This window comes from Otolemur garnettii, unplaced genomic scaffold (genome assembly GCF_000181295.1).
Source record: "Otolemur garnettii isolate 467f Iridium unplaced genomic scaffold, OtoGar3 scaffold00140, whole genome shotgun sequence".
NCBI classification, from domain to species: domain Eukaryota; kingdom Metazoa; phylum Chordata; class Mammalia; order Primates; family Galagidae; genus Otolemur; species Otolemur garnettii.
Window position 1 is genome coordinate 4,182,063 of NW_003852535.1, and position 12,325 is coordinate 4,194,387.

Here is a 12,325-nt window from a genome sequence, read left to right on the forward strand (position 1 = left end):
GGCTGGATTCAAACCCGCCACCTTAGGTGTATGTGGCTGGCGTCTTAGCCGCTTGAGCCACAGGCGCCGAGCCTACAACCAAAATTCTATGCACAGAGTGATCATAATATTAATTGTCACAAATAGGGTACATTGCAGGGTGAAAGGGACACTAACTGGTTGGGACGCCAGGACAACAACACAGCCCAGGACTGTCCTGAGCAAAGGGTGGTGTGTGGTCACCTCCCTGAGCGGTGGGCAGATCACTTCACTCCAGCTACAGGACAAGGTGTTACCGGAGGTTGATGTGCACACCTTGGTTCTTGTCCCTTCAAGATTCAAAAATGAAAGTGAAGGGCACCAACATTTCCATCAGAGAGGAAAGAGGTTATTAGTAAGCAGCAGTCCACTCCGCAGAGGGCAGGAGCAGGCGCCTGGTCACACAGTGTGCCAGGGCTCTCTGTGGCATCCCTTTCCTCCATCTGGTCTTTCTTTGTAACTTGGTCTCTTCCCCTTTTTCTTGACCAGTGGGGATGTTCTCTCCTCCCTGCTGTTGGGTGGGTGCTGATTCGGCTTCTAAGACCAGGCCCATGTGTCATCACACCAAAAGCCCGCTGGGGGAGGGGGTGGCGGAGGACAAACTGCCATGTTCTACGATGTGCCCTGTGCTGTTCCTGTTATGTTTCCCTTATCTTGTTAGCGTTCTAGTTTGTTCTCTTAGTATCGCATTTGTTTACACTGTTTTTATATAGGATGGCCATAAAGTTCGTGTGCATTTCCACGTGAACTTTCTGGCCACCCTATGTTATTTTACAACTCATGTCTCACTTTCTAACTTACACTAACATTCAGTGACACTGCGGCTGCCCTTCTCTTACATCCTTACCATATGTTCTCTTAATCAGTATCCCATTTGCTCACACGGCCCATTCCGTACATCCTCTGCTCACCACTTATTTTCCTACCTACACTAACAGTGGGACAAGAGATTCAACGCAACTGCCTGGGACACAGCCCGTGAGTGGCCAAACAGGGTGTGACGCCAGTGCTCTGGCCCCAGAGGCAGCTCTGAGCACTGTCACCGACTCTCACTTTTGCCCCATATGGACTCGGGTTGGTTTCTGGACAAGCCTCACAGTTTCTGCCTGAGCCCTTTGCTCCTGTGGACACCCCTCCTCCACTGCCCGTGCCTCAGTCCCTCTGGGTGGAAACACCCCATCCTTTCCCAAAGCCACATCAAAGGCATTCTACACGGGGTCCACCTTTCCTGTTCCCTGAATCTCCATGGCTGTTCCTGCTCACGGGACCCCACATCTGCTGTCAGCAGCTCCCTCCTGCCGCATCTAGGACTCTGAGCACTGACACTTCCTCCCAGTCATGCTCCTAGACAGCAAGGCCTGTGCACGAATTGTTTTGTATGGCACCATCATACAGTGGGCACTTGATGAATAATTTTGAAATTAATTTTCTGGAGCAAACCATGATGTCTTACAGGAATTCACTGATTAAATTGCATGCATTATTATTGGTAGTTCTATTTAAAACAAGGAGTTCATCTAAATCTGAATCTTTAATAAAGGCAGGGATCAGACCCAACACTGAATCAGATGTCAGGGGGAGGCACCCTGGGCACTAACACAAACCCTGTACTTTCCTAAAAGGAATTTGTGGTTGGGGTGGGAGGAGGTAGGTGCCAGCAGGAGATTGAATGGTGCTCCTGACAACCAGGGCCCTTGTCCTATCAGTCCCCTTTCCTGCAGAAGCGGCCCTTACCCTGATACCATCTAACCCGGATGTACCTTATGAGTTTACATGAGGAACCGGATTTGGAAACAGAGACAGGGCCAGGTGTCAGCTCCTGGATAATTCTCCTTGGTTCATTTACAAAAACCATGATCTTTACCCAACTTGACATTTTCTAATACTGTGTGGCTAAAAGCTTAATCCTATGCATGTGACAGTAGATTTGGTTCACTGAATGCACACACAAAATTTTCTTTATTAAGTTAGTGATTTCCAGTTATTTTAAGTGCTCCTATTTTATCACTAACTATAGCAATCCCACAAGTTGTTAATGACTAGTCCTTAGGAGCATTAGAAGAGTTACGCAGGAGATCTACTATAGAGTGTCCACTGCTAGAGCAGTGGTTATCTCCAAGGGTGCATGTACTCCCCGCTTCCATCCAGTTGGGGATATTTGTCTGGAGAGTTTTTGGTTGTCACAGTGGATGGCAGTGGGAGTCCTACTGGCACGAAGGGGCGAAGAACAGGGATGCTGCTGAATGTCCTGTACCACACAGGGCAGATCCTGCAGTAAAGGATTATTGATTTTTGATGCCAGTAGTAACAGTGTGAGAAACTCTGCTCTGGAGGAGTATGTATGAACACTTGTGCTTGTGGCATATGACTAAGTGAGCCCCATGCTCGATGAACAGTGAGTGGAGCCCCTGGCATGGCCAGATGCCAGCAGGTATGTGGGCATCTTTGTCCTCCGGAATGCTTCGCTCAGTCTTACCATCATGCCTTTGCCCAGACTTCTCCCTGCACCTGGAGGGACTTACTTCCTCCTGCCTGTCAGCCTCACTTTCAAGGTCCTTCATGGTCCTACTCAGGTGTCACCTTTTCTACAAAGCCTCTTGTTTTTCTTTGAAATTCTAAAGGCCTTTGATTTGTTTAAGAAGACCTCATCTTGGTGATAACACACTCTTTCTTGAGTTCTACATTTTGTCTTCTCAGGCAACTTGATAATTACATTCTTGAGGAAACCCACGAATTCTTTTTTTTTTTAATGTAGTTGAGATTTTATCAGTTGTGTTGAGCGTCAGTGTAGATATTTCAATTTGTACACAATTCTTAACATAAGGACCCCAAAATCTAAAGAGCCATTTATTGTAATTGTTTTTTAAACAGTTATTCCAATGACTTTCCAGATTAAATTTGGAGGCAAATTTTCCTTAAAAGGATATCAAGTACCAGGATCTTCAAATGTTAATAAGCTGTTATATAAGTTCCAGCAATTCACAATTACTACCATATATGCTACACACTCAGTTTCAGTCCTTCACAGCACAGTACCAAACAGGAAGGCAGGGCTATCCCAAGCAAAGATGTTACAGAGCGGACACAATTCTGACAGAGAGAGCAATGATCACTGGAGTGGTTTTCTTTAAGAAACAATTCTACTACAAAACAGCATGGGAATAGAAGCAATTTAAAATGTTCAAGACATTAAATGCAGGACTGGAACTCCATATTGCCATTCACTCTGCTGTTACTCTTCTATTACAGGATGTAAAAACTGACCCTCCATCCATGGAACGTTACCCTGACACCCAAGACAGTCAAAGGCTCCCATAATGCAACATCCCACACTATTTTGAATTATTTACCTCTTAGAAAAAAACATTTACAATTAAAAAATGGGATGAGGTAGGATTCCTCTCCTTCTTAAAATATTTCTAGACCTACTAAAAAACTTGCCTTTAGGGGCAGCCCCTGTGGCTCAAAAGGGTAGGGTGCCAGCCCCATATGCCGGAGGTGATAAGTTCAAACCCAGGCCTGACTAAAAACTGCAAAAACAAAAACCAACAACAAGAACAACAAAAAACTTGCATTTACAAAACAATTGTTAAAAATATTCCCCTGGATTGTACAGGGAGCCAGGGACCACTGATAGACGTGGTGTGTGATATTAAGCAGACTTGGCTTCTTTCTCTCCCGCTCTCTTCAGTTTTAGTTTCTCCATTTTCTGCAGGTGACCCTTCAGTTTCTTGGTTAGCCGTTTCACCCTGCTTTCCCATTGCTCCCCTCTTCCCTTTTGGTTGCACTTCTTTGGGGATTTACCCTTTACTGCTGCCTTTTTTGGCTTCGTTTCCACTTTTGTGGGAGCAGGTTCAGCAGACCACCGCGCGATCTCCTGCTCTTGGGCTCTTCCCTCCGCATCTAGGGCAGAGGGGACCTTCCTCCTGTCATCTTGGCGGCCGGGAGGGCGCGGGCCTGGTGCTTGCGGGCCCCAGAGCCTTCTCCAGCGGCACTGCCTGGCCGCTGCCGCACCTCCCGCCTAGAGGGGCTGAGACCCGCCGCGGGGGGCGGGTGGGAGAAGCGGATGGACCCGGACTGGGAGCCCCCCTCCTGCTCCCGCCGGTCTGGGCCCGGGCTCTCCCTCCCCGCCCCCTACTAATTCCTTCCACGAAGTTGGCGCGGCTCCTCCGCAGTGTGACTGATGATCACCCTTGTGCCTACTTCTTTGCCCGTTTTCTTCTGTCCTTTCTGCCTTCCAGCATCCTCTATTTTTCATAGTTTTAACTTTTACAAGGGATATCGATGCATTTTTTTTTTTTTGAAAAACAAAATAGCACAGAATACCTTCCAATGAGAAGACCTGCTTCCTCACCGCTTCCCCTTCAGTGAAGGACTTCCTCGCCCAGTCCCATCCTCACCTTCACCTCTTTCTCTGTTTCTTCTGGTATTTACATGTTCTCCATAATTTTTTGTTTGTTTTGTGTTGTTTGACCCAGGGTCTCACTGTGTTGTCGAGGCTGGAATGCAGGGGTAACACCATAGCTCACTGCACTCTCAGAACCCTGAGCTCAAGTGATCCTCCTTCCTCGGCCTCTGAAGTAACTGGGACTACAGGCACATGCCACCAAGCCCAGACAATTTTTCCATGTTTTGTAGAGATAAGAACGTGCTCTTCCTCAGGCTGGTCTTAACCTGGTCTCAAGCAATCCTCCCTCCTCAGACTCCCAGAATTCTAGGATTACAGCTGTGAGGCACTGCACCCAGCCCTAAATCATTTTGTATTGCTACTGTCCAGTGATGCGTCCAGTAACTCCCTGTTAATCCCTGTTTATAGAATCCCAGTCTTTCTCTTTCCTGTTCAACTCCTTTTTGGTAGAAAAGATCTTCCAATACTGTTCTGAGAAAAAGTTTATTGACAGTAAAAGTTTTGAAGATTTTCATACCTGAAAATATCTTCATTATATCTTTACACTTGAATGCTACTAGGCTGGATTAGATTTTCATCTGTAGAGAACAATATGTTGACAATCTGAATTTTGAACATTTCTCCTCTGTCTTCCAGTTCTCATGTTGGTTTCATTATTATTCCACAGCCTCTGATACGTCTTTTTTTTTTCTCTCTTTCAAGAAGAAAGACTTTTTCATTAGGATGATGCCCCCAAATGTCATCAAAATATATTTTGGCATGGGATAATAAATGGTTGCTTATAGGTCTTTCAATTTCATCTGTTTCTTTGATAAGACGTTTTCTTGTATTGTGTCTTTGGTGACTTTCCTCCCACCACGGTTTTTCTCATTTTGTAAATTCATTAGTTGGATATAATAGATTCATCTTCTAGCATTCTTTTCTTTTCACTCCTTTAAAAAATTTTTTTTTATCTTTTACTCTACATGTTTATTTACTAATGTTTATGTTTGTTATAGTATTTTAATTTTTCTGTCCAAATATTTTCTTTTCCCAGCTATTATATTTTTAATTTCTCTAATGTTCTTTGTTGTTATTTGAATATTTGTTAAACCATACAAGGAATGCAAGGTGTTAGTAATCTGGGCTTTCAGATGTACTCATAAAATTGTTCCAGGAAACAAGGCATCTGTCAGATCCAGAGAGTCTGAAGCAAATCCTAAACAGTTTAAGTCCATTAAGAACTTTCTTACTTTCTTCTCTCTCCTCTATTCCCAGGCCTTCTTTTTGTCAGAAACCATGGTTAATTAGTCAAGAAACAAATTATTCTAAGGAAAGAAACAAAGGAAATACATTGAATTTTTTTTTTTTTTGGTTGAGACAGAATCTCATTTTATCGCTCTCAGTAGCATGCTGTGGAGTGACACTGCTCACAGAAACCTTCAGCTCCTGGGCTTAGGCAATTCTCTTGCCTCAGCCTCCCAAATAGCTGAGACTACAGGTGCCCGCCACAACGCCCAGCTATTTTTTTGTTTCAGTTTGGCTGGGGCCAGGTTTGAACCCGCCACCCTTGGTATATGGGGCCAGCCCCCTCTTCATTGAGCCACAGGCACTAACTAATACATTGAATTTTTAAAATGTGAAGTTCTTGGCCTTGTGTGAGGGGACTTCTAGTGAGTTTGGCCCAGCAGGATTAAACATTCACCTACTGCCACAAGGCAGTTGAAAGAAGAACAGAGTTTTATGCTTACTTAATTTTTTTGTATATAAAACTACCACTTTACAAACATAACATTATATGCCAAAGTAATCGCCTGATTTATTTGGTTTTTACACCATATACAGAGTATCTTCTTTACTACTAACAAGATCCAATTCAAAATTTTCCAAGTTACTAACATGAGTTAAACCTATGTAGACTATGCACGTCCTTTCTAAGCTTTATTTCTTTAATGAATAGAGAGACTTTTTAAACAACTTTAAGTCAATCCTGTGAGTATTCCTGATGCCACATAGAAAGCATAGGTTGTGTTTTTATGTGGTAGCCTGTTTTACTTATTAATTTTTAATTAAAATCATAACTGTGTATATTTATGAGGTATAGTGTGATGATTTGATATACAATGTGGAATGCTTGAATCAAGCTGATTAACATAGCCATCACCTCGCTTAATTTTTTACCTTTGACCCTCCTGGCTAGTACTGAGAACCAAGTGAGGAAGAACGTTTAAGTCTTCCAGCAAAATGCACATGAGTTGCTCAATCAATAGAAAATTCTAGTAGTTGTAAGCATTATATCAATTATAGAATTAATATACTAGTATTTGTTTGGTGCTTTGTAGTATTTATTTCTTGTTGTGAGAACAACTCTATGACATGCATCCTATAGGGTAAACTGAGGATAACAGATGGATGTTTATGGGTGTGCATATACACACAGGGAGATGTGACCCCAAGCAGGGACAGCCATCACTCTCTGAAGCCACAGGCAACTATTAGTGAGCTCTCCCTTACAGCCTCCATGGGGAGCACAGCCTTGCAGATGCCTCTATTTGCCCACTGTGCTACTAATTCGAGGGTCTGGCCTCCAGAAGTGGGAGGGAATAAGTTATTTTAAGCCAACGATGTGGCTGTTTGTTACAGCAGCCATAGCTCTGTAAGAGGTGAGTGAGGGGCTTGTGGAAGAGAAAGCTGGTTGGGGGAGACATATATCCAGTCTGCAGCATGCCTCTGAAATGAGGGTAGAATGTCGCAGGGAGGTGTCCAACCGCTTCTGGGGTTCCCGGGGAGGGGGAGGAAAGGCAAGAGCCTCAGGTGTGGGAGAGAGTGGGGACCCCAAGAAGCTCCCTGAGCAAGTGCACCAAACACATGCTAGGTGGAGATGGAAACCTGCACATGGCCTCAAATTGTGATAAATGGCAGATAATTCGTACTGGACTTAATATAGAAGACAAAGCACAGAAAGGGGTCACCCAGCAGGTTGAGTGTGGCTCTGAGGGGCTGTCACACTCGGGCTACTTCTGCTTATGAGCCCAGACGTGGCCAGACAGTGAGGCAGGGGTCCCCTGGGTGCAGGACCAGCAGGAAGGTTTCAGCTCTTGTTCACCCTTAAGTGTTGTTCTCGCTCATCGTCTCCCAAATGGGGACGCTGTAGTGATGTGGGATGGTTTGTGCCCAAGCGCTTTCTTTTGTGAGGCCCTGGACCTCAGGCCATGAATTAAAAGAGGATGTTTGTTCTCTGGAACTGATTACCACCCACACAAAAAGGCCACTTTATTATGAAAACTACCCTCGACTTGAGGCCTGAGACGGGAGGATCATGACAAGACCAGTGCCGAAGTGCAGGGCAAAGAATTTATTAAAGCAAGACGTTGAAACCTCTACATGCTGCAGGGCCGATCACTGAAAGACGGTGGAGCCAACACGAAATCCTTTTTTGTCTCCTATAAACACTTCAACAGTATTTTCCCCTGAAACAGAAAAAGAAGAAAGGAAGGTGAGGTCAGCCATGTAGACTCTGGAGACACACAGACACACATGGAGATGGAATTCTGTCACCAGAGGCAAAGAAAAGGAGAGAGGCAGGAGCCCAGTGTGTGGAAGACACAAGTGCCTGCACCTGGTGCCATCAGCGCACACCATTCAGGGAGGGGACAGCCTTTCCCATCCAGCTGATGAGGAAAGCTGATGTGTCCCCAGTATGTGACTTGGGCTCCTAAAGGAGGTAAGCATGTAGGGTGGATAGAGAGGCTTCAGGGTGACTTTCTCTGATGTCCGGGACTTAGGATGCTTTTTCCTCTATAACGAGGGGCATGGGGCCCAGGGACTGGGTGAGGCTTGGAGGGACCCTGTCAAGCCCTGTCTCCTACACCTCCCTGGTGAGGATTCTGTCTCACAGCCCCTGGACCCCTCAGCTTCCATGGACATTTGCAGCTGAGCCTCGTGACCTAACCCAAGGGGTAGATGAACCCATAGGTCCCTGGAAAACACCTCATTTGTTGAGAATGACATAAAGGAAGAGCCTCATATTCCCGTGGCCCTGCAGGAGACAAGGCAGCAAGGTCTCTGCCCACTTGCCGTGATCCAAGATAGTTCTGTGGGCTGGCTGTAGGTCTCCGGCCCTCACTTCCCCCTGCCACCCTCTCAACACTCCTCACAAGACTCCCGGTGACTGTTCCCCACTGCATGGGTTGCCCTCAGCCCCAGGAGAGCTCCTGGCAGGGAGGCTGCAGTGCCTGACCCTCCGCCACCCCTGCCAAGGGCGTGGCTATCGTCCTCCTTACAACACTATGGAGAACACAGCAGCCAGGCAGGGGACCAAAGGAGGGGGAACATGCCCAGGATGCTGTGTGCAGCTGAGCTGTGGTCCCATAGGGAAGAAAGAGGGGACCAGCAAGGCTGGTGCCCCACCACCTGTGTCCTCATGGGACAGCAAGCTGACCTCCTTTTATGCTGTGCAGCTGACCAGAAGCCTCTAACTATACACAAAGAAGAAAGAAATTACCAATATTTTTTCAATCATCATTCTGTTGGGAAGGGATATCTGATCTATGCATTTCTTCACTTTCATCTTGGCCTGAACAGCGTCCTGAGGTGCATGAAATTTGGAGAGTTGTTGCCTGAATACTTTTTCTCCAGCAAATAAGAAGCCTGTGATTTCGGAAGCAATAACTGGACAGACCACTGCATTGGCTGGAGCACAAAAATAAAAAAAAAAAAAATTGCAAAGAAAGTTAATTTTTATAAATGGCTCCCATATTTTGGACCAGACGGGATTCCCAGGGTTACCTATTAGCATCCCATAATAGTCCCAGTGACAGGGTAAGACCCTGGAGACTGACTTCCTCACCATCTCACTGCAAGAGGATGAGCTGGGACTGGAAACCTGGTTTTCTGACCAGTCATTCAGATTTTGTTTATTTAAGGCATTATTTCACAAAACCTCTCTGGTTTCTTGAAATTCTCTTTACCAGATGTGAAAACATTACATTTTTCTCTACCAGTTGACCAATGCCTTGTTAGTCTTGAATATCAGTAAAGAGGAGATTTGGGGTAATGGGATTGTGAAGTGAATAGTAGAGTCAGAATCCTACCAAAGATCCTAGAAACGAGAATAAATCTAGAGAAGAAAAGGTAAAATGTTGAAGGTGATACTTTCAGAATAAGTCGGAGAAATTAGAATTGTGCCACTGAGGCAGAGCTCAAAGGAAATTGAAATAAGAGAAAGTGAGTCATTTTCTTTTTTTTTTTTTGAGACAGAGCCTCAAGCTATCCCCCTGGGTAGAGTGCCATGGCTTCACTGCTCACAGCAACCTCCAACTCCTGGGCTCAAGTGAGTCTCCTGCCTCAGCCTCCCAAGTAGCTGGAACCACAGGCACCCGCCATAACGCCCGGCTATTTTTTGGTTGCAGCCATTATTGTTGTTTGGCGGGCCCGGGCTGGATTCTAACCTGCCACCTTAGGTGTATGTGGCTGGCGCCTTAGCCGCTTGAGCCACAGGCGCCGAGCCGAGTGAGTCATTTTCACCCTCATCAGAAGTTTGTATATGAATTGTGACTGGCCCCTTTATTCCTCAGTGATGCTGAGAATCCTTAGAGGTTGAGAGGAGGAAACTGGGGCTCATTCCTGCCCTCCCTGGGAATTGTGGGGACACCTGGTACACCCACCTTGCCTGCTCTGGATTCTAGATTCCCCAGGTCCTTTGCAAACACCCTGCACTCAGAAGGTCCCACCAGACTCTGACATGACCCCTGACCAGACAGCATCACACTGTGGGGAGACCTTGGAGAGGGCAGGACCAGGAGCAACACAGGGAGAGAGGAGGAGATTCAGGAAGTGGGAGGAGAGGGGAAACTCAGAGGGACCGGATCAGTCCTGAGAGAGGACATGAGGACACACAAAAGAATTTCAGGATGAATGGCTAGAATAAACTGTAGAAACCCAGAAATCATAATGCTAATGATTGCATTAGTTCTACTACTAATCCTGGCAGGACTCATAGAAAACTAGTCATGTTCGAGATACACAGTGAGCGCTGCTTGTTCTCAGAGCCTGTTCGTTGGCAGGTTTCTGTTTCAGAGATCCTGAGAGCACTGCCTCTTCCCTCCCTGGGAGCGCTCCAGGGTTCTTCCAGCTATAACATATTATGAACCAGAACTTAGGAATTGGAAGCTGAGGGCTCAGTTGATGCCTAAATCCTCTAGGACAGGGGTCCTCAAACTTTTTAAACAGGGGGCCAGTTCACTGTCCCTCAGACCACTGGAGGGCCAGAATGTGGGCCCTGGGACGAGTCAGCTGCTAAGCAGGACAGGCAGAGGTGGCAAAAACACCCGGCAGGCCAGATAAATGTCCTTGGCTGGCCACAAGTAGTCCACGGGCTGTAGTTTGAGGACACCTGCTCTAGGACAACGGTTCTCAACCTGTAGGTTGCGACCCCTTTGGGGGTTGAACAATCCTTTCACAGGAGTCACCTAAATACATCCTGCATATCAGATATTTACATTATGATTCATAACAGTAGCAAAATTACAGTTACGAAGTAGCAACGAAAATAATTTTATAGTTGGGGTCACCACAACATGAGGAACTGTATTAAAGGGTTGCGGCATTAGGAAGGTTGAGAACCACTGCTCTGGGAGCAGGAGGAGACCGCCTGATAATCATAGGCAGTAGGTTCCCAGCACAGCTGGACTCAACCTGCTTCACCTCACTCCATTCCCACAGCCGCTGCTGGTGGAAGCTCTGAGCACCAAGGCCAGGAGGAGGTTTGGAGAGGGTGAACACCTTGCCAAGGCCAAGTTGGGAAGTGGCAGAGCCCAGATTGCCCCAGACCTGCCGACAGACCCTGCTGCATCAAGAGCATGAATCTCAGTCAGGAGTGAAGCTCAGGCAGAATTCCTAACACTGTCCTGTGATGAGTTTCTGTAAAGCTTCCATGTTATGGGGGTGGATGAAATGAGTAGTTCAACAACAGGAAAAGATTCGAACTGTGCTTTGTCCCGGACCTCAACACCAGCCCTAAGTCTTACCTAGTGCTCAAGAGGGTACTGGCCAGGAGCTGCGACTAGGACTAGACTGAAGACAATCCATACTCACCCTCATAGCAGCAAAGGGCCAGAGTGACCAGCAGGAGACATACCGACAGCCTCATGGTGGCTTATCTTGCTTTGAACTTTCAGCTTTAGCAAACAATGAGGAACTTGGACTCAGAGTCAGGAGGCTGCGACTATTTGTACCTAGTGAGCCTGGCTGGTCCTGCCACATAGGCAAACAGCAGGTCACAAGGCCTGGCTTCCAGCCATTCTTTCCTCAGGGAGTGCTAATGCCACATCATTGTCACATCTGCATACCTCCCTGCATCCTGAGTGGGGCAGCACACAGGAGGGCAGCCCCATGGGAGCTCTGCTCTGCCCTCCAGGTGAGGGAGCAGGTGCCTCTGGAAATGGCCCTGGGTCCTCAGTGTGATTTTGGAATTTTGACAGCGACAAAGTGTCGTGTCAGTGCAGAGGCACATGGGTGTTCTCTTCAAGAGGAAAGACCTCAGGGGGCACAGGAAGCTGGGGGCCTTGGCTTTGGTTGTAGGAGACCAGGAGCATAAGAAGACCCCACACTGTCCCCTCTGCATGTCTGACACCAACCAGGTGTGTCTCGGCTGCACACCAATCAAGTCTGGATGAGACCTACCCTCACCCTTGGTGCCTTCCTTCACTACCATCATCACCATGTAGGTGCCTTAAGGCATTGTGGGATTCACCCCACCTATGGAGAGCCTTCACTCCTCCCCCCCGGCTTTGTTTAGGGGTGGAATTGTCAGCAGAGCTGAACTTCCAATTTTCTTTCCACTGACATCCTGGGACAATGAGCCACCCACCTCCTCATAGGGATGATGTGATGATTAGGTGACTCTGTGCCTTTTTTTTT

The 12,325-nt window shown here is 46.7% G+C and overlaps 1 protein-coding gene across 1 annotated transcript; it reads right to left on the reverse strand.

Moving 5' to 3' along the window:
* Positions 1-7,745: 7,745 nt before the first annotated feature.
* On the reverse strand, positions 7,746-11,610 carry SCGB1D1 (secretoglobin family 1D member 1). The gene is made up of 3 exons (XM_023518517.1): positions 11,501-11,610; positions 8,910-9,097; positions 7,746-7,875 (listed from the first exon to the last, which is right to left on the reverse strand). Exons 1-3 carry the CDS (start codon positions 11,553-11,555, stop codon positions 7,849-7,851), a joined length of 270 nt encoding a protein of 89 aa, XP_023374285.1. The 5' UTR covers positions 11,556-11,610; the 3' UTR covers positions 7,746-7,848.
* Between the last annotated feature and the right edge of the window lie 715 nt (positions 11,611-12,325).

Bases quoted from the DNA above. Each gene is read 5' to 3' on its own strand.
- SCGB1D1 (XM_023518517.1), bottom strand. From the start codon at position 11,555: ATGAGGCTGTCGGTATGTCTCCTGCTGGTCACTCTGGCCCTTTGCTGC. The intron at 9,098-11,500 runs GTGAGTATGGAT...TTTGTGCTCCAG, and splicing joins GGCCCTTTGCTGCTATGAGG to CCAATGCAGTGGTCTGTCCA. The intron at 7,876-8,909 runs GTAATTTCTTTC...TTTCTGTTTCAG, and splicing joins TGATGATTGAAAAAATATTG to GGGAAAATACTGTTGAAGTG.